At 41.2% G+C, this 27,031-nt stretch overlaps 1 protein-coding gene across 1 annotated transcript in view; it reads left to right on the top strand.

Moving 5' to 3' along the window:
* The first annotated feature begins 776 nt into the window (after positions 1–776).
* LOC307139521 (uncharacterized protein) overlaps positions 777–27,031 on the top strand; it is a 31,668-nt gene continuing 5,413 nt past the window's right edge. The window contains exons 1-11 of the mRNA XM_079838516.1: positions 777–1,351; positions 1,900–1,995; positions 2,110–2,340; positions 2,451–2,473; positions 2,556–2,674; positions 3,749–4,296; positions 22,618–23,097; positions 25,351–25,446; positions 25,561–25,791; positions 25,902–25,924; positions 26,007–26,125. Of these exons, the coding sequence (XP_079694642.1) occupies positions 956–1,351; positions 1,900–1,995; positions 2,110–2,340; positions 2,451–2,473; positions 2,556–2,674; positions 3,749–4,296; positions 22,618–23,097; positions 25,351–25,446; positions 25,561–25,791; positions 25,902–25,924; positions 26,007–26,125 (2,362 nt within the window). The 5' untranslated portion in view covers positions 777–955. The remainder of the gene's footprint in view (positions 1,352–1,899; positions 1,996–2,109; positions 2,341–2,450; positions 2,474–2,555; positions 2,675–3,748; positions 4,297–22,617; positions 23,098–25,350; positions 25,447–25,560; positions 25,792–25,901; positions 25,925–26,006; positions 26,126–27,031) is intronic.

Here is a 27,031-nt window from a genome sequence, read left to right as displayed (position 1 = left end):
TATAAAGTATAATAAAAAGAACCGGTAAGAATACTGTTAAAGTACCGGATCGATAAGCAGTATCGGTAAGAGTAGTAATACCATTAAAACCTTAACGATACCCATACCTATTAGTAATACAGTGGAAATTAGTAGATTTGCTTAGCATGTTGATTTACGGTGTGCGCCCCTAAAATTTCTGGTTGTGCCCCTAAAATTTTCAGTTGGGGGCCACTGTGCTCCAAGTGAAAAAAGTTAGTCTGGAGCCCTGGTTTGAGTTTCCCAATAAACCATGGTTTATCATTAGTGAATGCCAACTGTCCATCAGCTGATGGAGGGGTGATGATTTGGCATCTTGCAGTCGTTGAGCTGACCATGAACTCCTCTTTATACCAAAGTATTCTAGAGTCAAGTGTGAGGCCATCTATCCGACAGCTAAAGCTTGGCCGAAACTGGGTCATGCAACAGGACAATGATCTCAATTTTATATTATGTTCTGATATGTACAACCACAGAATTCAAAAGGGTGTCCTTTCTTTTTCACATGACTGTATATTGCTGGACTCACCTACTTGCCAGTTTTTGCACAAAGTTGTTTCACAGAGGCTTAGTAACTTAACCAGCAGGTAATCATTAAAGTGAAAACATTTGAACACACTTTCTATTTAATCATCAGTACAAGGCCTATTACAACTGAACCACACCAACAGAAACTCAGAAATCCAGTCTGTCTTCAGAAGCTCCACCCTCTTACAAAACCAGGAAATGACTAGTCATTATTTCTAACTTTCATTTTTACTGAAAGCTAAATCGAGTCTGTGTTGTGAAGAACAGAGGACACATTATATTAGGATATTTGTGTATTTCTGAATTAACCGAGATTAGATTTTGATTGTAATGGTTATTTACTTTTCAAACCAAAGACCAGAAAGTGAAAGTAAACTGTAGATCATTGGATCTTTTACAAGACGAGGAAATGGATTCAAAATCTGCAGAAGAGCTTTCTTGTCCTGTTTGCTGTGAAATCTTCAAGGTTCCTGTTTTATTGTCCTGTAGTCATAGTATTTGTAAAAAGTGTCTACAGCAGTTCTGGAAAACTAAGGAAACTCAGGAGTGTCCCGTTTGCAGGAGAAGATCCTCAAGACATGATCCTCCAGTTAATCTTGCATTAAAAAACTTGTGTGAGTTGTTCCTGATGGAGGGAAATGAGAGGCGTTCATCAGAGTCTGAGGAGATGTGCAGTTTACACAGTGAGAAACTCAAACTCTTCTGTCTGGAGGACAAACAGCCTGTGTGTGTAGTGTGCATAGTCTCAGAGAAACACACCAAACACACATTCAGACCCATCAGTGAAGTGCTTTCATCTTACAAGGTAAGACAAATGTCTCTCATTTCATGCTAAATACAGTGATAAACATAGAAACAGTAATAAATCAGTATTTATTTTTGCTCAGACTAAATCTCCATGACTTCCTACTGATATAAAACTCTGCACTGCTTCGACCGCTCGGATGTTCAGATCGTCTTGAATGTAAAAGCATTGGCACAAAACGTGTTTTGAAAACATAGATATGTCATAAGTTATTATTTTCTTCATTAATAATGTGATTTATCACAAGACACACCAAAAAGTGATTTATACTAACATTCTTCTACTTTATTTATTTGTATTTGCACAACCACAAAGTTACAACTGCATGGATATAATAATTGAGAATTGACCATTGCAAAAAACACATTTGTTTGGTAAAAACATGATTTCTTGATGTTCGACCTTTCCAAATTAAATTTGGAAACACATATGCTTCCTGAGAATGACCCATTCAACATATAAATAATAAAACAATAAAAGCATACACACACAATGTTTAAACCTCTTATAGCTTCATAAGTTTCACACATTTTCATCTTAACCTGTAGGAGGAATTTAATACAGCGCTGACGTCCTTACAAAACAAGCTCAAACATGGAGAAGAAATGAAAGGAGAGTGTGATGAAACAATCCAACACATCGAGGTGAGGATGTATAAAGAGTTAAACACTCAACATTCACACACACAGTTTATTATTGACATTAGTGGAGTGTGTGTTCACACAGAGCTGACTGAAGTGAATGTGATGTGATTTCAGTCTCAAGCTGAGCACACAGAGCGTCAGATTAAAGAAGAGTTTGAGAAGCTTCATCAGTTTCTCAGAGATGAAGAAGAAGCTACAATCACTGCACTGAGGGAGGAAGAGGAGCAGAAGAAGCAGATGATGAATGAGAAGCTGGAGGAGATGAACACACACATCTCAGCTCTTTCACACACAATCAGAGACATGGAGGAGATGATGAAAGCCAATGACGTCTCGTTTCTAAAGGTGACCAATCAATCTGGCTTCATTCTTTGAGCAGAAAACAACTTGAGACTCACTGACAATGAGAGTGTTTGATAAGATATTAACATGTTTTCAAACTCTATATTTTCCAGAACTTTAGCGTCTCAATGGAAAGGTGAGTGAGCTGCTCGTATCTCTTCTCTCAGTGGATCTGAACTCAAATTCACTGCAGTTCTGACTCCTGAATGTTCCTCCAGAGTCCAGATCTCACAGCCGGATCCACGGATGAGTTCTGGAGCTTTGATTGATGTGTCCCGTTACCTGGGTAACCTGCCGTTCAGAGTCTGGAAGAAGATGCTGGAAACTGTCCAACACAGTGAGTCTCAGCAGATCTGACACCAGCGCAAAAGATCCTTCAGATAGAAACACACACTACATTAACATCTGAAAGAAATATATTTAATAATCACTTGAATTTCTGAGTGAATCTGAACTGTATTTCAGAAGATCATCAGATCATACAGTGAACTCATAATGACTACAGAAGTCTGTACCTCATGGTCTCTGCTTATGTATTCAGTCAGGGCCTTCACTAACGATCAACACACCCCACATCGCTGCCATAACAACACCATACACACACACACACACACACACACACACACACACACAACGATACATATACAATACAATCATGCACTGTATCAAAGTGCTCGTTGGGAAGGGGGCAAGCAACAGGTGAAATGAATCAAAATCAACTCACTGACATAAATACTCTTAAACAAACAAACAAAAACACAGAACAACAAGAACATCAAAAGAAACAGATAAACACAGCTTGTCAGCTAACGTTACCGGTTTGACATCAGGATGCACACAAAGCTCGCGCAGCCCGTCATCCGCAGCGGCCATAGCTCACTTCACATAGATCGCTCACAACAACCCGCGGAAAGTTCAAACGGCGGATGACATCAGCGGGGGTAGCGCCGACTCATCGCTGGGCCTTTGGGGCATTCAATCACTACACCTCAACATTTGATTGGCTGATGACTCACGTCAGTCAAAGTTATGATCCAATGGAAAATGGCAGCTTCAACTGAAGGCTAGCTATTCTACTTGTGCTAGTCCACAGAGCTGTGATGCGTTTAGATAATGAAAATACAGCTCAGCCTCACAAAAAATAACCACATTCTTTCTGAAACTATAATTTTAATGTACTGAAATAGACAGTAATTGAATTTAGATACGTTCAGACACACATTCATTTAATTATGAAAAATATGTATATATTTGATTTTGACAGGGCCAGCAGAGAAGGCCCACCACTGTGTATTAGGATACAACAATAGTGTTTATTGAATACTGATATTAAACCTGAAGCCTCAATCCATTCTGACAGAAACTGAGAGACCATTGTTATGATTTTTAACTTATGCTATTCTCTTTACAGCTCCGTTGACTCTAGATCCAAACACAGCACATCCTTATCTCACACTCTCGTCTGATCTGACCAGTTTGTCGAACAGTGATGAATATAAAACACTTCCTGATAATCCAGAGAGGATTGACGAGTATGCATGTGTCCTGGGATCTGAGGGCTTTAACTCAGGAACACACTGCTGGGATGTGGAGGTTGGTGACAGTACATTCTGGAGTCTTGGAATAACCACAGCATCAAACCAAAGGAAGGGACTGGATTTCTTTGACTCTAATGTCTGGCGTGTGCAGTACATAAACAGCAAATACGGCTCACAATCCCAAGAACAACCATACACTGTCTTTCCTGTTAAAGTGAAGCTTCAGCGTGTGAGAGTTCAGCTGGACTATGACAGAGGAACAGTGTCATTCTCTGATCCTGTCACTAACACACATTTACTCACATTCAGGACGTCCTTCACAGAGACTGTGTTTCCATTCTTATATAATCGCTGCACAACTTCCCCTCTGAGGATCTTACCAGTTAAACTGATCATTACAGCAGAAAATCACAGTTACATCTGATTCTAGAGAAATTCTATCCTTTGCAAATTATGCTTCAATAATAACACTGTAATCAAAGTATTCATCAATCATCAATCACATTCATCACTCATTCATCAATCACACTTCAATGAAAAAATTATTATATAAATCAAGCTCTGAAAACATATGCGAGGCAAACACCTGTTTATATATTCATGATTGACAGAATAAAAGGACAAACTAAATAATTTCAAACCATTATTTAGAACATTTTTAAAATGTTTGAAAATCATAATATGTTTCTCTTTTTTATTGTTTAATTTGGTTAAAGATTTTCATCATTCAAATAAACCAGATGCACAAAACTACCTTATGTAACAAGAGCTGGAAAAAAATCGCCACACCAGATGAACAATGATGCACTTCAGTGGATTTTAAGTACAACTGCAGTGACAAATATAAGTCATGATACCATGTGTAAGACAAAATGGCCATTGATGATGTAACAGGACCGTTCTCAGCACCAGGGACTGCAGTGCATGCTGGGATTTGGTGACAGTAACAACATCAACATTGTTGCTGAACTGAATGAAAACACACTGAACTCAAAGTGAATAACTGCATTATTATCTTCTGCAAATCTGAATTGTTGATGAAAAGTTGATGATCTTCACACAGTTATATAACTGAACTGAATCAACACTGAACTGACTTAAGCTGAACAATGACACTGTTGTCTCTTTACAGCAGAATTGATTTCTGTTTGCATCATTGATCATTATTTTCCTGTTTGTCACTGTAAAGCTGCTCAGAAACAATCTGTATTATATAAAGCGCTGTATAAATAAAGGTGACTTGACTTAAAGTCTCAATGAAAAGGAAATAGTGGCAGATCTTTTCTTATGTATTGTGATGTACATCCAAGTGTACTCTTAAAAAAATGGTGCTATATGGCACTAAAAGTGGTTATTGGCTCGTAATCATAAGGGAACCACTTTAAGTGCTGTATAGCACCAATCTTGATACTTGGTACTTCAGTGGTTCTTCACCGGTTCTTCAGTTGAGGTGCTATAGCACCACTACCATATACAGAACATGTTAAAATACGGTGCTATATAGCACCAAAAGTGGTTCCCCTATGAATACGACCAAAGAACCACTTTTAGTGCCACATAGCACCATTTCTTTTAAGAGTGTAACAGATTATCAAAAAAGAAAAATTGTGGGGCAAAAAATGAATGTGTACATGATGAATCGTTCACAATAAGATCTATGCTTTTACAAAATAGTTAATTTAATTTCATTCCAACTGCTTAAAAATTTCACTTTAATGTTTTTATTTTTATATGTATTGGTCACAATAATCTTGTTTCATTTGACAGAAATAAAAGTAAAATTTCAGTAGTTAAGTAACTTGTGAAAAAATATATCAACACCAGAAGAGAAACGTCTCGGTTACGACTGTAACCTTAGTTCCCTGATGGGAACGAGACGCTGCGTCACCGCTCTGGGAACGCCTCTGCGTGATTGCGTCGTGAAGCACGTATGTCATCAGTCCAATAGAGAGACGGAACGTCATAGGCGGGTGACGTCATAGACCCGGAAGCTATAAAGCACACCGGCAAACACACGCCGTTAGCTTCTGAAGAAGGCCTGAAACAAGGCGCTTGCGGGCATGCGAGGAGTATGGCCGGGTGACGCAGCGTCTCGTTCCCATCAGGGAACTAAGGTTACAGTCGTAACCGAGACGTTCCCTTTCAAGGGAACTTGAGCTGCGTCACCGCTCTGGGATCGAGAATACCCACGTCCCCATGCGAGTCTGGATGCCCGCCTGAGACAGCTACGAGGCGAGCACCCGAGACCCCGGAGTAGCAGAAACATCTAGTTCATAGAACCTGACAAAAGTATGCGGTGAGGACCACCCCGCCGCATCACACACTTCCTGCAGGGAGGCCCCTGCCAAGAGAGCTTGAGAAGCAGCCATACTCCTAGTGGAGTGGGACCGAACAGCCAAAGGAGAGGGCTGTCCGGCCGCCACATAAGCCAGTGAGATGGCCTCGACTACCCACTTGCTCATCCTCTGCTTTGACACCGGACCCCCACGGGATGGAGGTCCGTAGCAAACAAATAACTGATCAGTTTTCCTCCACAGGGCAGCTCTGTGGACATAGGCGTCTAAAGCGCGAACTGGACAAAGCAGATTTAACTTTTCCTGGTCTGACGTCACAAAGGGAGGAGGACAGAAAGCCTGGAGCACAATAGGTCTCACAGGATTAGTGAGGACCTTAGGAATATACCCGGGCCTCGGAGAGAGAAAGGCCTTAGCCATACCCGGGGCAAACTCCAAGCACGAGGGTGCGACAGAGAGGGCTTGCAAGTCCCCAATTCTTTTAAGAGAAGAAATAGCAAGAAGAAAAATAGTTTTGAAAGTGAGCAATTTTTCAGAAACTTCCTCGAGCGGCTCGAAGGGAGCCTCGGAAAGGCCTTGAAGGACGATGGATAAGTCCCAGGCCGGCACCCTGGTGCGTGTCACAGGTCTCAGCCTCAAGGTTCCACGGAGGAAACGAGTTACTAGAGGGTGTCGCCCTAATGAAACTCCACTCAAAGGAGTGTGGTAAGCAGCTATGGCCGCCACGTACACCTTTAGTGTGGAGGGGGCTAACCCAGCAGAGAATCTCTCCTGCAGGAACTCCAGCACCACGCTCGCAGGGCAGTTAACTGGATCCCGCAGGTGATCTCGACACCATAAGGTGAAGAGTCTCCACTTTAGGTAGTAAAGTTTCCTCGTAGAAGGAGCTCTGGAGTGTAGAATGGTCTCAACAACCTCAGTTGAGAGACCGGAACTTATGAGTTGGGCCCCCTCAGAGGCCAAGCCCACAGTTTCCACAACTCCGGGCGGGGGTGAACAAAAACTCCGCCCGCCTGAGAGAGAAGGTCCCTCCTGAACGGGATCTCCAGGGGAGAGCCGTCGAGAAGAGACACCAGATCCGAGAACCATACCCGGCCCGGCCAGAACGGGGCTACTAGCAGGAGACGGGCCCCGTCCCGGCGCACTCTCTCTAGAACTCCCGGAAGCAGAGCGATCGGGGGGAAAGCGTACAGGGGCAGCCTAGGCCACCCCTGTACCATCGCATCCAGTCCGAGAGGAGCTGGAGGCGACAGGGAGAACCACAGACGACAATGAGAGTTCTCGTGAGTGGCGAACAGGTCCACTTGGGCCCTGCCGAACTTCTCCCAAAGGAGCTCCACCACATCGGTGTGGAGTCTCCACTCCCCGGGCCTTGGCCCCTGCCTCGACAGGATATCTGCTTCCACGTTCAACCGCCCAGGAATGTACATAGCCCTGAGTGACAGCAATTTTCCCTGAGCCCAGAGGAGGATAAGGCGCGCCAGCTTGTATAAGCGACGGGACCTCAAACCCCCCTGATGGTTGATGTAGGAGACCACCGATGTGCTGTCTGTGCGCACAAGCACATGATGGCCCCTGAGATGCGGCAGGAAGTGCTTCAGAGCCTGAAACACCGCCAACATTTCCAGGCAATTTATATGCCACGAACGCTGGTGCTCCTGCCACAGACCCTGGGCCGAGCGACCACTCATGGTCGCCCCCCAGCCCGTCAGGGAGGCATCCGTGGTCAGAGAAGTATGCTGACACGGTGCCCCCAGCGACGGGCCCTGGGTCAGGAACCTGGGGTCCTTCCACATAACCAAGGTGCGGAGACACCGCCGCGTTGCCTTGATTACGCGAAAGGGGTTCCCCCTCGGGGAAAAACCTCTGGTCTTGAGCCACCACTGTAGCGGCCTCATGAACAGCAGGCCCGAAGGAATAACGTTGGACGCGGCTGCCATCAGACCCAACAGTCTCTGAAACTGCTTTACAGTGAGCGGCTGGTCTAGCTTCACCCCTTTCACGGCTGAGAGGATCGATCCCACGCGAGGCTCCGACAGACGAGCCTGCATAGCGACCGAATCCCAACTCACCCCGAGATAAGTGATCTTCTGCACAGGAGAGAGAACACTCTTCTTGGAGTTGAGCCTCAGCCCCAACCTCCTCATATGCGCGAGAACAACATCTCGATGCTGAACCGCGAGACGCGCTGACTGTGCTAGTATCAGCCAGTCGTCGATGTAATTGAGAATGCGGATCCCCTGCAAACGCAAGGGGACCAGAGCAGCGTCCACACACTTCGTGAACGTGCGGGGTGAAAGGGCTAAACCGAAAGGAAGCACTTGATATTGGTACGCTTCTCCCCTGAAAGCGAACCTCAGGAACTTCCTGTGCTGCGGAAGGATGGAGACATGGAAATATGCATCTTTGAGATCTATCGTGACGAACCAGTCCTCGGACCTGATCTGAGACACGATCTGTTTGAGTGTCAGCATCCTGAACTTGAGCTTTGCCACGGCTCGGTTCAGGACGCGAAGATCCAAGATGGGGCGCAGCCCACCATCCTTCTTTGGCACTATGAAGTACCGGCTGTAAAAGCCTGACTCCCTGTCCGGGGGGGGGGGGGGGGGGGGCCCTCTCTATAGCCCCCTTTTGCAGCAGAGTCTGTACTTCTTGAGTCATCACCAGAGCCTGCACCGGGTCCACCACAGTGGAGAGGACCCCGTTGAAGCTGGGGGGACGGCATCTGAACTGAATCGCGTACCCCAACTTTACACATCGCAGGACCCAACGAGATATGTGAGGCAGATTTTCCCACTCTGACACAAAATCTACTAAGGGAACCAGTCTCTCGAGGCTGGTCTCTGATGTACTCTGCACCGCGAGTGCAGCGCCCTGAAGCGGCGAACCGGCAGGGAACGACTGACTCGACGGCATAATTTCCCTCCAAAGAGGGTGCGGGCCATCCTCGAATGACCCGCGGGGACCCTCCGCACCCCGGCACTCGGGCGGGGTTGGCGGACTGACCCCGTGAGGGTACCGCGGACGCACGGGTACCGTGTACAGCGGTAAGCACCGTGCGCCCACGGAGGGGATCACCCTCACTGTCACCCACACAATGACTGTCCTCAGATCAGCCCTGGGGTTAGAAGGCTGCGCCTGTGAGCGCCGCGCACCCGACGACCCTTTCTGCGGGGGTGTACGAGTGGCGACACTCACTTTCTGCTGCGCCCTGTGAGAGCAGCTCGTACTCGGCGTCTGCTGCTCCCGCCCAGCAGCAGACGAGACCTGGGGCTTACGGGGAAGGAACTGCTTGAGCGCCACTGCCTGTTTTTTCGCCTCCAGGAACCTGTCGGTAACCGTGGTGATGGCGTCACCGAACAGGCCCTCCGGAGACAGCGGCGCATCAAGCAAAAAGCTCTTGTCCCTTTCCTTGATATCCGTAAGGTTCAGCCATAAATGCCTCTCCGTGGCCACCAGGGCTGCCATAGAACGGCCGACGCATCGGGCCGTCTCCTTGGTGGCACGGAGAGCGAGATCGGCAGTCGATCGAAGTTCATTAATAGTATCGACTCCGATCTCATGGCTTTCCCCCAGGTCCCTTAGCAGATCAGCCTGGTATGCCTGCACGATAGACATCGTGTGCAGACACGCGGCGGCTTGACCTGCTGCCGAGTATGCTTTGCCCACAAAAGATGATGTCACTTTAAGAGGTTTTGTGGGCAAAGTCGGAGCCTTTACGGTAGACGCAGACTCGGGTGACAGATGGCTCGCAAGCGTCTGTTCAACCCGAGGCAGCTGACCGTAACCGTGTCTTTTCCACCCCGAGATATTACTATAAACTGACGTCTGCGGGGTGAAAATGCGTGCAGACACGGGCCGCTTCCAAGACCTCGACACCTCGGTGTGGAGGTCCGGGAAAAACGGCAGACTCCTACGAGGAGGCTGAACAGAGCGCGCGGGGAGAAAGCACTCGTCGAGTCTGCTTTTTACGGCAGCTCGCTCATGATGTTCATGTGGCCAGTCAATGTGTAGTCTGGCCACCGCTCTGCTCAGCACCTCCATGAGCTCCTCACTTGCAGGGGAATGAAGTGACGAGTCTCCACCCCCTGCATCGATGCTACAGACATCAACCTCCTCGGAGGAAGATAGCTGCAGCATCGTGGCCGCTCCCCGGGCGGGAGAAGCCGCAGAGCGGGCTCCCGATCCCAGAGAGGCAGCACTGGATCTGGCGGGTGAAGGAAGAGATAGGGTGGGGCCCGTCTCCATCCCCTCCGTCAGATCCTTTTGCGAACCCCACGACATGAGTCGCCGCTGAGCCTCAGCAGCAGCGGGACCCGTGCCGTGGGGAGCGCTAGCCGGGACGCCCTCCTCGAAGAGCGCACGGCGGGATCGCAGCACGCGAAGAGGCAGAGCCTCACAATGCTCGCAGCCGGCACCCTCGAGTGCCGACTGCGCGTGCTGCTCTCCCAAACAAACAACGCACATCAAGTGTGTATCCCCGCTCGTGATGTAGCGTGAGCAGGGAGGAACACACTGTCTGAACGCTGTTCGCTCGTCATACTTTTTATTTTTTCTCTTATCAATGTGGTGAGAGTGCAAACGAAAAAAAACAGTCTGAACTCAGACACAACACAAAGACACTTTGGACAGATTTTACACAGAGCGCTTGTTGAAGGCAACAGAAGCTAACGGCGTGTGTTTGCCGGTGTGCTTTATAGCTTCCGGGTCTATGACGTCACCCGCCTATGACGTTCCGTCTCTCTGGACTGATGACATACGTGCTTCACGACGCAATCACGCAGAGGCTTTCCCAGAGCGGTGACGCAGCTCGAGTTCCCTTGAAAGGGAACTGTGATCATTTGATATCACCATCAGTAAAATATTTGTTAAAACTCCTTAAGCTTCATGAGCACGTGCACGGGTTGAAGCGCTATTTTTAGCACGAGTGTAATGTTTGTTAATAGATTTAACGTAAAAAAACATCATTAATCTTGACAAACTATATATCATTCTAAAGGTCTAAACCTCAAGAATCGAGGACAGACCACTGTTTTTCAATGAAAAGCTTATAACGGCTGTATTTTTGCATGAATGTAAGCAATACACATCAAAACAATTGATAAGAAAAAAAGAGCACATACCGTAGTTTCCTAATTACGAGCCACACACGCATCCAGTGCTAAAAGTTTCCAGAATGAATGGAAAGGTGAGGGTCCACTGAATAACATCCCATAGAGCATTTTAATCCAACGAAACAATAACGGTGTAATATTGATGGTTAATCCTTTGTTTACATCGCATTTCCGCGGAGCGGAGTATCATACTAGACTGTTATGCAATAAAATAATGCACCAAAAACCGTCTCCCGGTAGCATAAAGTGGCATGGGTTTAAAGCTTAGAATGTTACGAACATATTACAACTAACCCCACTCAAAAACATGCAAAGATAGCCGCGATATAGTCAAAAATATCCAACCATAGCACTCGTTTTGGCTGATGTCATGACGTGCTCATCCAATGATAATGTCTGTTTATCTGGAGCCAATAAAAGCATTGAATCGTCATGACTGACAGAAAATGTAGCCAATGAACACACGATTCCAACGAGACCTCTCATGTGTGTATTTGTCACATGGGCGTGAATATTTATTCATTTGAATGTGGCGCGCTCTCCCACGAGAGGCTGAGACAAGTCTGTGGCTGCGTTCGAAACCGCATACTTCCCTACTATATAGTATGTAAAAAGCAGTAGGCGAGCGAAGAGTATGCTCGAATCCTTTGTATTCATAAAAGAGTAGGCGAGAACTACCAGGGTTTTGGAGTATTTCTCGCGAGATTCGGACGTGCGTATACTGATGTTGCGTTCGAATATGCCTACTTACCTACTATATAGTAGGCGAAAACAGTACGTGAAAGGAGAAGTATGTTCGAAACCTCAGTAATCATAAAAGAGTAGGCGAGAAGTTCCCGGATGGCTTACTGATTCCGCCCAGATTGTGAAGTACCCATCGTCGGATACTTTTCTATCCCTGCCTTCTAGTCAGGGGGCCAATTCTGAAAAGGGCTTCCGTTAAGACTTTTGCGGACATGTTTTGGTACAAGCTGTCACCCTATTTTTTTAGTTAGAAGACACCCATAGGGAAGATATTAGGGTGGTTGTCAAGCTGAATTTTTTTTTTTGTGACTTGTACAAGCAATTTCAGGCCAATTTGTTGGTTTCCTGCTCGACTCAACATGCCAACGATAAATGTTGAATATCTCCACAACCACAAGGACCATATACATAAAAATGGTATCAAATGAAAGCCAACACTCATGGGATGTCTGCTGAAGTGTCATAATGAACATTTATTGTACAGTGTAAGAGACAACAGAACTAGAACCTGAAAAAAACAATCTCCGCCTAAAGAGAGCCAGTTTTCAAAGTGAATATCAGCTTGGAAACATAACATAGTATCCCAAAACCTCTATCAATCAGTACCCCTATCTATGGGAATGCGTCAAGCCAAGTTTAAAGCTTGTAGGGAGAGACAGTGCAATTCTGCACAAGTTATAATACTTTAATGTCTAAGCGGAAATGTAGAACTGTAGATGGTGGTCTATGGTGCTATTTGACTTCATTAATGTACCAGGTTGTAACACAAATTATATTTAATTGACATATCACTATAGTTATTAATTCCATACTAACATAACTGCTCTCTCACTTCTTTGGGGTTAGGGGTTAGTAACTAGTTAGTAGTAATAACTATGTAATAGTCATATGGCAGAGGTATGTTTTTCTCCATCAAAGCAGTGGCACTCAGGAAGGCAGCCAACAGAAGGCACCCAGCAGCATGTCCATGTGCTCAGTCTGAGTCCTGGTCAGGGACACAAAATAAGAATTTGAACACCCTGCTATTTTGCAAGTTCTCCCACTTGGAAATCATGGAGGGGTCTGAAATTGTCATCGTAGGTGCATGTCCACTGTGAGAGACATAATCTAAATAAATAAAAAATCCAGAAATCACAATATATGATTTTTTAACTATTTATTTGTATGATACAGCTGCAAATAAGTATTTGAACACCTGTCTATCAGCTAGAATTCTGACCCTCAAAGACCTGTTAGTCTGCCTTTAAAATGTCCACCTCCACTCCATTTATTATCCTAAATTAGATGCACCTGTTTGAGGTCGTTAGCTGCATAAAGACACCTGTCCACCCCATACAATCAGTAAGAATCCAACTACTAACATGGCCAAGACCAAAGAGCTGTCCAAAGACACTAGAGACAAAATTGTACACCTCCACAAGGCTGGAATGGGCTACGGGAAAATTGCCAAGCACCTTGGTGAAAAAAGGTCCACTGTTGGAGCAATCATTAGAAAATGGAAAAAGCTAAACATGACTGTCAATCTCCCTCGGACTGGGGCTCCATGCAAGATCTCACCTCGTGGGGTCTCAATGATCCTAAGAAAGGTGAGAAATCAGCCCAGAACTACACGGGAGGAGCTGGTCAATGACCTGAAAAGAGCTGGGACCACCGTTTCCAAGGTTACTGTTGGTAATACACTAAGACGTCATGGTTTGAAATCATGCATGGCACGGAAGGTTCCCCTGCTTAAACCAGCACATGTCAAGGCCCGTCTTAAGTTTGCCAATGACCATTTGGATGATCCAGAGGAGTCATGGGAGAAAGTCATGTGGTCAGATGAGACCAAAATAGAACTTTTTTGTCATAATTCCACTAAACGTGTTTGGAGGAAGAAGAAGGATGAGAACCATCCCAAGAACACCATCCCTACTGTGAAGCATGGGGGGGGGGGGGTAGCATCATGCTTTGGGGGTGTTTTTCTGCACATGGGACAGGGCGACTGCACTGGATTAAGGAGAGGATGACCGGGGCCATGTATTGCGAGATTTTGGGCAACAACCTCCTTCCCTCAGTTAGAGCATTGAAGATGGGTCGAGGCTGGGTCTTCCAACATGACAATGACCCGAAGCACACAGCCAGGATAACCAAGGAGTGGCTCTGTAAGAAGCATATCAAGGTTCTGGCGTGGCCTAGCCAGTCTCTAAACCCAATAGAGAATCTTTGGAGGGAGTTCAAACTCCGTGTTTCTCATCGACAGGCCAGAAACCTGACTGATCTAGAGAAGATCTGTGTGGAGGAGTGGGCCAAAATCCCTCCTGCAGTGCAAACCTGGTGAAAAACAACAGGAAACGTTTGACCTCTGTAATTGCAAACAAAGGCTACTGTACCAAATATTAACATTGATTTTCTCAGGTGTTCAAATACTTATTTGCAGCTGTATCAAACAAATACATAGTTAAAAAATCATACATTGTGATTTTTGGATTTTGTTTTTAGATTATATCTCTCACAGTGGACATGCACCTACGATGACAATTTCAGACCCCTCCATGATTTCTAAGTAGGAAAACTCGCAAAATAGCAGGGTGTTCAAATACTTATTTTCCTCACTGTATATAATGCATATAATGTGGCAAAACTCAATAATAATGATGTGAGTACCTGAGTAATTTTGCACCAAACTGCACAGGCACACCCACATGCCCCACTGCAAAATATTCCATTTTTTCAACATTTACACTGCCTGGTACTGCACTGACTTCCATTTTCCTTGCATCCACATATCGTCATCTCCAAGCACCTGGCCTGTAAAGGTTCTTTGGTTAAAAGCTTGGGGACAAGCATTCCATCCTTCATGTGCCAACCACAACTGGTTGGTGAGGGCAACTGTGGATGGGTCACTAGTGACTGTTTCCAAACCTTTGTTTGATAGTGGGCCCTCATGAGGTGCAGATACAAGGCATCCTGAGTTGGTGGTAAAGTATCCACATTGGCTTTCACTTTCCGAAACAGGGCACAGCGAACATCATGGATTGAAGTGCTGCTTGTTTTTGGATCATACAGTTTGCAGACAAACTGTTCTGCTGAGGATAGAATCGCTGGACTTGGTACTTCATCCTCACCAAAGTTGTGGAGAAGACGAGGGCACTGCTGAAACACTTTCCACGCCGTCCTTTTTCCTATTCCAGTGAACTGACTGGTAGTGTCACATCCAGTGATGGCATGAAATGTTATCTCATGTTATCTCATCTAAAGTCAAAGAAATGGTTCACTACACTAGTCTGATTGGTTTCTGAGTGGATCACTACAATGTCCTCTGACATAAGCTGAGGGCTTTTAGCTAGCAGACTGTAAAACAGGCTGCTGTGCAGCAAATAAATTATAAACAATATTTCCATTACACATCTGCACAAAACATAGTTTACCTATTAGTAAGTAAGCTAGTAATTATGAAACTAAATTAGCCTAGCTATCTGTCTGGGAAGTATAGTTAGTTGGAAAACAGTTTAGCTTACCTGTTTCTGGCAACATTCGATGTTAGAATGGTTGAATATTGAGGTAAATGTTTGTGTAGACAAATAGACCAAGTTAATTTGTTGTGTGATTGTGTGATTTATTCCATTAGAAAGAATTGTTCAGACTGTTGACACCTGCTGTGATCATCTTCTCTGGATCTGCTGCCTCATGTCAAATCACAGCTGTGCTGACACAACAGTGCCCCTTGGGGTGTGATACTCTTGTGGTATTTATTGATTATTATTTTTTAATGATCATGCTTGCACATAAATTGGATTATATTTCACATTTGCCCAAAATTACAGTAGGTAACATAGAAAATGGAAGCACTTTGGGGGAAAAAATCCGTTTTTACCACTTTTGAGATTATAGTGTTAAAATGGACACAAAAAAAAAAATTCTAAGCTGACAACCTGGCTAGAACACATGTTGAGGGGTTAAATATTAATACTGAATAGGTTGTATGCTTGTACCAAAAAGTGTCCGACAAAGTTTTAATATCAGTTTTGGCCTCCTGACTATTCCCATGAGGCTACAGGAAAGGATACGTCAGGCGGAGAAAAGCCAATCAAATGTGAGTATTACAAACCAAAATCACCGTTCCTTGTGTTAAAATCGCATTTGTTGGACTACTGTAGAGTAACGTTAAACTGTTGAATTGTTAAAAGTGTAAAGACGACAGACAGTATAGTGTAGTTGTGATTGGGCTGTAAAAACACGTTTTATTATGTATGAGCTCCAGTAACACACACACACACGTCTCCAAAGTGGATTTACATAAACGATATACTTAAAGATAAAGATGCTTACTAAATGTTTATTTAACATCTGACAGGAACATTTTCGATAAGTATTGCAGATGACATCACAGCATGAAATAGACATCTGATCAGAGTGATGTGTGTGTGCTATAAAATAGAGTTCACTGTGGTCAACACTGCTTACTTTACATGAACGTCAGTAATGTTAATAGATCTACATAAAGTAACTAAACATAAGTTATCTTTTTTTAGTTGTCCATTAGTACTGTTGATGAATTGAGGAACATTAACACATCAGCAACTACCTCAACATTTAAGGCTATTGAGCACATAAACTTTTATGCTTTTATCAAGGTGTTGTTTAAGATACAGGTAACATGAAAGTTGTCTGATGTTACAGGGGCAGAAGAGCACGTGTGTGTTTATCTGGTGGAGACTGGAGAGAGGCTGATGAAGGAAGCCTGTTATCAAAGGCTTTGAGTATACTACAGAAATGAATAAAACATACATTTAAATCTTAAGTTGTATTTTATTTTAATTTCAAACAGAGTTATTTCAGCACTTTTCTGATTCTTGATGTCTGTGCATTTGCTGCAGAGCTTCTGTGGTTGAGCCTTGCTCAAGGACACACTGGTGGTGACGGCTGCGGAGATCCAAGCAGAGACCTTCTGCTTATCAGTTCAGTGTTTAGCCCACTACACCACAAAAGTCATAAAGCTACAATACAAGTAGCATGTAATTGTAAAAAATATTAAATCAAATATGGCAAGAAATGGGATGCTGACAACATGAATTGTAAAACGTTTTAAGTAGTCATGCTGATGGAGAGCAGGCAGACGGATGTTTGGAGTAGACACATCAGCAGTCAGAGATTGTCCCGCACATGTTCTCACACTCTTGCTTCAAGGTTGTGGGGTTCAGAAGGGACAGGAGGGACAGCTAGGACAGGCGAAGGTGTTCACGGCGGTCAACTGCTTCATCAAGCTGTGTTGAGATGGCAGCAGATGTGGGGTTCACCGTCTGTAAATGTGTGATGGTTTGTTAGAACAATACGTTTGAATAAAGCTTTGTTTCATGGTGACTTATTCATTTGTGATGTTTACTTTTATTCATTCTTTTACTCATTAATTCATGTTTCCCATTGTTGTCAGTAAATAAAATATTTTATTAACTCATGCATTTATTCATTGCTTGACTGAAAATTGGTATTCACATCGGCTGCATTTGTTCTAGTGTATTTTCATGCATCGCTATGTCATATGACAACAAGTTGCATTTTGCTTGTTTTACTAAAACAATATAATTTTCAGTAAAAAAAAAAGTAATATAATTAAGTATTGGTCAGCATTTGTTATTATTATTATTGTAAGTGTTTTAGTGGGCTAGCAATGCAATTCATTCTGGGGTAATCTTAATTTTGAATAGTAATAACTAACATTTTAAGAGTATAAAATCAACAGTTTTCTCCAAAGGTGAGATCTTCGAGCAGCTGAAAGACGTCCTCGTTGCAGACTCTGAGGGAAACCGCACAGGCTGTGGAGTTACTGATGCTTTGAGCTGTTACTGCACCTGTCACTCATAGGCCTATCTTTTATTTTATAAATTACATGGTTGTATCTTTAACAATCCTAATAATAAAACAAATATCATGGGTTTGCATACATTATATACAAAGAAAAAACAATAACAAGGTTACATATCTTTGAATAAGGGATTGAGGGATAAAACAGGAGTTACATTTAAAAAGGAAAATATAAAGGAGATCTAGGCCAATTTTGTTTGTGGATGACATGTTTTGCATATAAAATAAAGAAATTAACAACATATTTAAGAGATCACGGGTTTTGGTAAGGATAAAACTGGGTCAGATTAGTAGGGTTAATATCACAAAATAAATGGGCAGCTGTTTCTTCAACAAGCCCACACAATTAGCAAGTTTAATCAATATTAAGATATTTATAGATCGATGAATTAAACCGGTCACTCGTCTTTCAAGTCGTTGCGCTTGAGATAACGTCGTAGGTCACATGATAACGTCAACATGGCGCATAAAGTGCGGATCGCATTCATACTTAACGAGATCAGGCAATAAAGTACCTACTCTTTTAGAGCTCGTTAAGTAAGTACTTATTGAAAATGAGTACCTACTCAAAGAGTATGCGGTTTCGAACGCAGCCATTGTGACTGTGACACACACACACACACACACCCCTCCCCGTCATCTGACAGCTAAAGCTAACGGGCTAGTACAGACGGTCTCTTTGTAGTAACTGTTTGCTAATCTTACTAACTGGACGGAATTTATTATCCAATGGATCGTCAAAAGAAGTTTGTATTGTGCTGAAGATGCTTTATTTGAGCTCACTCGAAGCAGCGATGTGGGAAACATTGAGGAGAGTCAAGACAGCGATGACGGTGCTTGTTGACAGAGAAGTTGATCCAATAACATACCGGTGAGTTGCTATGTGTAGTTGTTTATGTATATTGAGAATGTGTGTGAGAATGTATTTATTTTATTGTTTCTGTGTGCTAGAAAAAATGCAATATACCAGTATGCATTATACATATGCTGATATTTTGCATTTTTCCTAGCACACATGGGGAAAAAGTATAAATAATTTTTCCCCATGTGTGTGTAAATAAAACATATATATATATATAACACATGTAATTGTTTATATATATATATATATATATATATATATATTGAGACTGTATTTATTTTATGTTTTTCCTGTGTGCTAGAAAAATTACAATATACCAGTATAGATTATATATATACTGATATTTAGCATTTTTTCTAGCACACACAGAAAAAAAAATATATATATATATATATAATATATAAAATGCATTTTTTTCCCCTATGCAACAAAAAACGAATTGACGAAAAAAGAAAAGTTCTGGACGGCCGACCATCTGTGTGATTGTTGAATGCTCACTGTATCACCGGCCATTATATTGATTGTAGGACTGTGTGCGAATGTATGGGCCGCCGTCAATATGAATGCTCACTGTATAGCCGGCCGTTAGATTGATGCTTGGGCTGTGTGAGAATGTATGGGCCGCCGTCAATATGAATGCTGTCTAACCGACTGCCCATCAGTTTCATTGTTCATGGGATGGCCTGTAATTAGAGTGAATGATGACAGTGTGATTGTTGATTGAATGGGCAAACTATACAGAAATAGGACATGCAGTGCTAATTCTCATTCCTTTCCTTGCCATTCTACAGGCATCAGGTTGAGTCTTCAGATGAGCTATGGCATCCAAGCACCAGCCAACCAGCAGAAAAGAGAAGAACGCTTTCAGATTCTTCAAGATCTGCACTTGCTGTTGTAGACCTGAATCCGCCAATAAAAGGCCAGTAAATGTTTTTTTTTTTACATTTGCAAATTGTGTGTGTTTTTATAGCTATATATTTATATTATATTGTTATTTATATTACTAGTTATATTTATAGTTATTATACTTATATTACTTGTTGTATTTTCAGTTGCAAAGAAGTTTAGCTCTTTTTTATTAATATTTCATTTTTATTATATTTTTATAAGTTCTGTTGTACAAATAAATCACTAATACAAAGTCTTATGGTTCTGCCTATTATTTTATAGTTGAAAAAGCATTCAAGCATCATATATGATGGCTAAAACAGCTTGCAGTACACTTCATAACATTAGGTTATCAAGTCTCCTGTAGGTTTCTTGGCACCTGGACATATTCTTAGAAAAAAGCATGCAGGAACCCCATTTTTCATGATATCTTCGTCAAATTTTAAATATAAACTGATGAGACTTTTGCCTTTCAATTCATTAACTAACTGGATTCCTCCAGGCTTATTTTCATATATTTTTACATCAAATAATAAAGTGTTCATTGTAGCACAAATCATCTTCAAGACACTTCAACTTCTATAACTGTTTGTCTTTCTAAGTTTTTTTCTACTTTAATGTTTGGGTAATAAACTGTAAAGTGTCTTCTTTTTAAAGATGTCTAAATTGTGCATGTAGTGCAAATTGTTTAGCAACTGCAATTGTTTTAGTTGGGAGATGTCATTTCTGGGGATGTGCCTCAAGCAGGCGGAGGGAGAAATGGAACAGACATAGTCTTGGAAAAAAGCTTGCAGGAACCACATTTTTCATTATATCTTCCTCAAACTTGAAATATAAACTGATAAGTCGTGTGGCTTTCAATCCATAACTGAACTGGATTCCTCCAGGTCTATTTTCATATATTTTTACATGAAATAATACAACATTCTGTGTAGTGCAAATAATTTTTGAGGCATTTCAACTATTATAATTTTTTATCTGTTTGAGAATTATCAACTCTGATTGCTTTTTAGTAGAGTCCCAAGTGTCTTCTTTCCAAAGATACCTTAATTGTGCCTGTAGCACACTGTTCTCAGGAGCTATAATTGTTTTAATTCAGGTAGGTCGTTTTCAGCTGTGAGCCCCAAAGTGGGGTTGCAGTTTAACAGGTTAAGTAACTAGTTACTTTTAAAATTTGTAACTGAGTAACTAATTTAGTTACTTTTTGGAAGAAGTAAATGTAACTAATTACTTTTTTAAAGTAACTTGCCCAACACTGCTCACAACACAACTATATAGACAAGAATTGGAGCAAGTCTCAAATATAAGATTTTTAGGAGTATGGATGGATACAAAATTGACCTTTGCAGCACAGATACAAAATATAATTGATAAATGTAAGAAAGGAATTAACATTTTAAGATGTTTAACAGGGGTGGAATGGGGTGCAAGACGACATTCATTAAGGAATATATATTGTGCATTGATAAGATCAACAATAGATTATGGGTGCATAGTGTATAGATCTGCTTCAGCAACGTTATTGAAAAAGGTAGACATTATTCAAACACAAGCCTTACGAGTATGTTGTGGTGCATTTAAAACCTCTCCAGTGTCAGCAATTCAGGTGGAAATGGGAGAGACACCAATGGACATCCGTAGACTGACTTTGGCATATTGGACCTCTTTAAAAGGACACACTGAAACCCATCCAGCTAAAAAGATATTGATGGAGAGTTGGGAACACAAGTCAAATAATACAAGTTTTAGATGGAATGAACAAAAAGAGGCTGAGGATATAGGAGTGACAAGAATAGATGTAAGTCCTACAGTGGTAATTCCTACAATACCTCCATGGTCGTTTCCAAACCCTATAATAGACCTGCACATTTTGGAAGAAATCATTAAAAAAATGAATATGTTCACAAGAAAGATATTGTACAAATATACCTGGAGCAAAATTATCGTCAGGAAATTCAAATATTTACAGATGGATCAAAAGATCCTGATTCAGGATATACAGCAGTTTCAGTATACATTCCTCATTTTAAAATTAGAATTGCTAAAAGGACAAGTCATCATGTATCAGTATACTCAGCTGAAATCATAGCCATTCTGATGGCTCTTCATTGGGTGGAAGAAATTCAGCCAGTAGACTCATATTCTGTTTTAACAAGTATATTAACTGGTAAGTCTACATCAAGACAAGATATTCTACAAACCATGTTTAAAATTCGACAATATAGATTAAGTATATCATTCCTGTGGATACCGGCACATTTTGATAGATGGAAATGAGGAAGCGGCTCAATTGGCAAAGAAGGCTTTACCAATAGATATAAACATATCACTAAATAAAGCAGAAATTAAAGGGATAATTAGAGAGGCTATGATTAAGAAATGGCAAAATATGTGGGATGAGGAGGTAAAGGGTCGTCAGCTATACAACATTCAAAAACAAGTTGGAAATGGAAGGAAAAACTTTGGAAGACGGAAGGAGGACACCATAACTTCTATTGGTCATACAGCTCTAAATCAGTCACTGTTTATTATTGGAAAACATGAATCAGGCAACTGCTATAAATGTGGTTTACCAGAGACTGTGGAGCATGTGCTGTTAAATTGTGTAGCATACGAAAGAGAATGATTTCAATTAATAGAAGAATTAAGTTTATTGAATATTGAAAGTGTGACGCTTGAGACGATACTAAAAAATGCTTCAGCACAGTATAAAGTCTATCATGCAGTTATGAATTATATAAAAAAATATAGGTTTAATTAATAGAATTTAAGTTTAAATTATAAAAAAGGTTGTTTTTTTTAAATAATTGGTTGTAACTAATATTTGTCATGCTCCACACTCTAGTCCAGTAGGTGGCGGAAATGCACCTTAAAGTGGGTTTGCCAACCGCCATCAAAGTAACAGAAGAAGAAGAAGAGGAGTCAGTGTTGTGAAGAACAGAGGACACTTTATATTAGGATATTTGTGTATTTCTGAATTAACCAAGATTAGATTTTGATTGTATTGTTTATTTACTTTTCAAACCAAAGACCAGAAAGTGAAAGTAAACTGTAGATCATTGGATCTTTTACAAGACGAAGAAATGGATTCAAAATCTGCAGAAGAGCTTTCTTGTCCTGTTTGCTGTGAAATCTTCAAGGTTCCTGTTTTATTGTCCTGTAGTCACAGTTTTTGTAAAGAGTGTCTACTAAAGTTCTGGAAAACTAGAAAAACTCAGGAGTGTCCCGTTTGCAGGAAAAGATCCTCAAGAGGTAAACCTCCAGTTAATCTTGCGTTAAAAAACTTGTGTGAGTTGTTCCTGAAGGAGGGAAATGAGAGGCGTTCATCAGAGTCCGAGGAGATGTGCAGTTTACACAGTGAGAAACTCAAACTCTTCTGTCTGGAGGACAAACAGCCTGTGTGTTTAGTGTGCAGAGACTCAGAGAAACACACCAAACACACATTCAGACCCTTCAGTGAAGTGCTTTCATCTTACAAGGTAAGACAAATGTCTACGAGGCTTCTTATTGACGCTATCCGGTCCACCTTAAAAGACGCGACGCTTCAACGCTCAACTTAGGGACCGTGCGGGTTTTCTCTTTTTCAAGCTTTTTAAGGGATTGTGTTGCTTTTGTGTCCATTTTCAGAATAAAAGAATAATATATTAGCGAAGATTGACTGTAAAAATATTAAGGCACATCCAATATAATTACAGTGTGCCTATTCTTTAATTATTGTACATGCAATCAGCTCCATTTAGGGACCATGTGGTTTTTCTCTTATTCACACTTTTGATACTAGTGTCTATTTTCAGAAAAGAATAATAAACTATTTTAAGAGGTAATTAACACAGAAATATCAGTGAAGATGACCGAAAAAAATACAAATGTAGGGGCGAGCGGGGCACAATCTAACACTTTTTGACTTTCTCAGTTTGTGTAAATCCACTTGGGGTTCAGAGTATTTACTGTTTCCCACATTAATTGCACACATGTCTAGTACAATTGTGTGGTTTTGTTTCATTTATACAGTGTATACTTTTTTCTTGATTTACCCTGAAAGAATGGAAGTGAAATGTGACAACATGCCCCATAGGTGAGGGGTACATCGTAACATGTGGTGGGGCACAATGTAACATGACCAAATAACAGCTTAAAATGTTACCTGATATAATCAAAAAACTATACAAGACAAACTAAAATATTTTGTCAATAAAATACAATTATCTTTTTTTAAAATAAAATAATGGCATTTTTTAATCATCAAAAATATAAGCATTTTTGAGTTTGACTACAAACACATCGCTAAATTCAGCTATACAGCATAGTCCAAAACATAATAATAATTATTAATTTCTGAACATTAACTCTCAGTCATTATTCACACTTTTCTCACGGTTTCTCAAAGGAATTCATAAAAGTATAGAATATAATGGCATATTTCTAATTGGGGCTCATTGTAACGCAGTGTGACAACACACCCCATCTGCTCAACTGGGATTTAAACTTCTGCTGTTAGATCAGCATTAAAGAACGATCAACTGTTAAATAACAGATGTAAGATTAAAATAATATCAGATTTGTCTTATTTTAAATAAACACAAAAAACAGAGATGAAAACTAAACTTAAGTAAGAAATTTACTTTTGCTATGGTTAAATACATGTTCAGTAATATCTTCCAGAGATTTTTTAATTTTGGAGCAATTTTTTCTCTAAATAATGTTGATATAACAACTAGTAAATACACTAAGTTTCGTCATTTGGCATGTGTGGAAAGGGTTAAAACATGCGTGTTACAACTAACCCCGCGTTAGGTTGTGCCCCGCGCTCCCCTACATAAAATATAATTACATCATTATTCAATTATTGCACTTGAATGCTTTGCATGCATTAATAAATCAATAAAAGGTAAGGTAACTAGAGATTAATGCCAGCTCCAGCTTGGATCCAGCCTCTGAAGACATCAAATATGGATGAAATACAAAATGTATAATCATGTTATCATTGCTTTGAAATGCAAACTAATTTTGCTTAAATGGATATATGATATTTGCCAATACTGTAATTTATAATATCTTACAACTGTACTTTATGATTTAATTGATTCATTAAATTGACTTGAAAGAGCCATTGCATTATGGTTACTGTACCATTTTGATGTTATGGACCCAATCTGACAATGCAGTTAGAAGAGCCATCACATTGTGGACCCATTTGGGGAAGTAAAAAATTTCACTGGTGCTTTATACCCATCGTGCTTGAATATCATCATTCAAATTTTCAAAGATTTTTACTGTAATGTTATGAATTTATGGACCAACGAATTTGACAAACGACAGTACAGTAAGAAGAGCCTTTGCATTAATGGCACCAGTGGCCCGTTTGGAGGCGCTATATCTCGGCTGCCTTTATGGGTGCGTTCAAAGTTGAACTGGGGCTTTATACCCAGTGTGCCTGACTGTCACCATGCAAACTTCCAGACATTTTTACTGTAGCATTTTGAAGTTATGGATTGATGAATTTGACATATATGACAATACAGTTAGAATAGCTATTGCATTGTTGGCCCATTTGTATGGTGAAAACATGATTTCTTGATGTTCAACCTTTCCAAATTAAATTTGGAAACACAAATGCTTCCTGAGAATGACCCATTCAACATAAAAATAATATAACGATAAAAGCATACACACACAATGTTTAAACCTCTTATAGCTTCATAAGTTTCACAGATTTTCATCTTAACCTGTAGGAGGAATTTAACACAGCGCTGACGTCCTTACAAAACAAGCTTAAACATGGAGAAGAAATGAAAGAAGAGTGTGATAAAACAATCCGACACATCGAGGTGAGGATGTATAAAGAGTTAAACACTCAACATTCACACACACAGTTTATTATTGACATTAGTGGAGTGTGTGTTCACACAGAGCTGACTGAAGTGAATGTGATGTGATTTCAGTCTCAAGCTGAGCACACAGAGCGTCAGATTAAAGAAGAGTTTGAGAAGCTTCATCAGTTTCTCAGAGACGAAGAAGAAGCTACAATCACTGCACTGAGGGAGGAAGAGGAGCAGAAGAAGCAGATGATGAAGGAGAAGCTGGAGGAGATGAACACACACATCTCAGCTCTTTCACACACAATCAGAGACATGGAGGAGATGATGAAAGCCAATGACGTCTCGTTTCTAAAGGTGACCAATCAATCTGGCTTCATTCTTTGAGCATAAAACAACTTGAGACTCACTGACAGTGAGAGTGTTTGATAAGATATTAACATGTTTTCAAACTCTATATTTTCCAGAACTTTAGCGTCTCAATGGAAAGGTGAGTGAGCTGCTCGTATCTCTTCTCTCAGTGGATCTGAACTCAAATTCACTGCAGTTCTGACTCCTGAATGTTCCTCCAGAGTCCAGATCTCACAGCCGGATCCACAGATGAGTTCTGGAGCTTTGATTGATGTGTCCCGTTACCTGGGTAACCTGCCGTTCAGAGTCTGGAAGAAGATGCTGGAAACTGTCCAACACAGTGAGTCTCAGCAGATCTGACACCAGCGCAAAAGATCCTTCAGAGAGAAACACACACAACATTAACATCTGATGTTTTATGTGAATGAATAGGCTCAATGATTCTCACATCAGTTTGAAGCAAAAACTCAATGAAAATACACGCTGGAGTCAAAAGTCTTGTGAACACATATCTATTGTGTGTTTTCAGGCCTTAATTTTAAAACAAATTTTTTAGTTTTTTCAAAAATCATGCATCAACATTTTTCTCTCAAATACAAGCATGTACATACATGTTGCTTAGATATTATGGTAGCCCAGTTTGTGCTGAATACAGTGTAATTACACTTTTTCCATTAATATGTTTATAAGCAACTGAAAAAAACACAAATGTAAGAGCATGTCAAAACTTAAAAAAAGTCTAAAGGGCCCCAAAACAGCTCAGACTTCTAGGGGTTAAACCTGAAGCCTCAATCCATTCTGACAGGCATGCTGCGTCCCAATTCGCCTACTTATACTACGTCCTAAAAGTATGTACTCTTTTTGTGAAGAAAAAGTACATATTTTTGAGTGTGTAGCAGAAGAGTAGCCGATGCAAGCTTTGGGATATTCTACTTCGTCACCTTTAACGGACTCTGTTGCTTAGTTACGTGCGTCCCGTCACCGTTTAAACTGCCCTGTCAATCATCGTCACAGTTCAAATCCTCCACTTTTAGTTTAATTTCCTACCGTATCGGAGAGAAATGTAGTAGCACGTTGATCTGCCATTCGTGGGTCTTTAATGCAGAGACTCCCCTCATGTGTTTGCAGTTTAAATATAATGATGCATTTAAAAGTTAACAGCCAAACGTATCATTACAAAAGCTCTCAATGCTGCTGCAGGTGAAATATAATGCGGATAATATTGAATAAATCTCTTTTTGTCAGG

This window comes from Gobio gobio, assembly GCF_949357685.1.
Source record: "Gobio gobio genome assembly, chromosome: 16".
Lineage (NCBI taxonomy): Eukaryota > Metazoa > Chordata > Actinopteri > Cypriniformes > Gobionidae > Gobio > Gobio gobio.
Note: the sequence above shows the minus strand (reverse complement) of the source record. Positions and strands in the feature narration are given on the sequence as shown.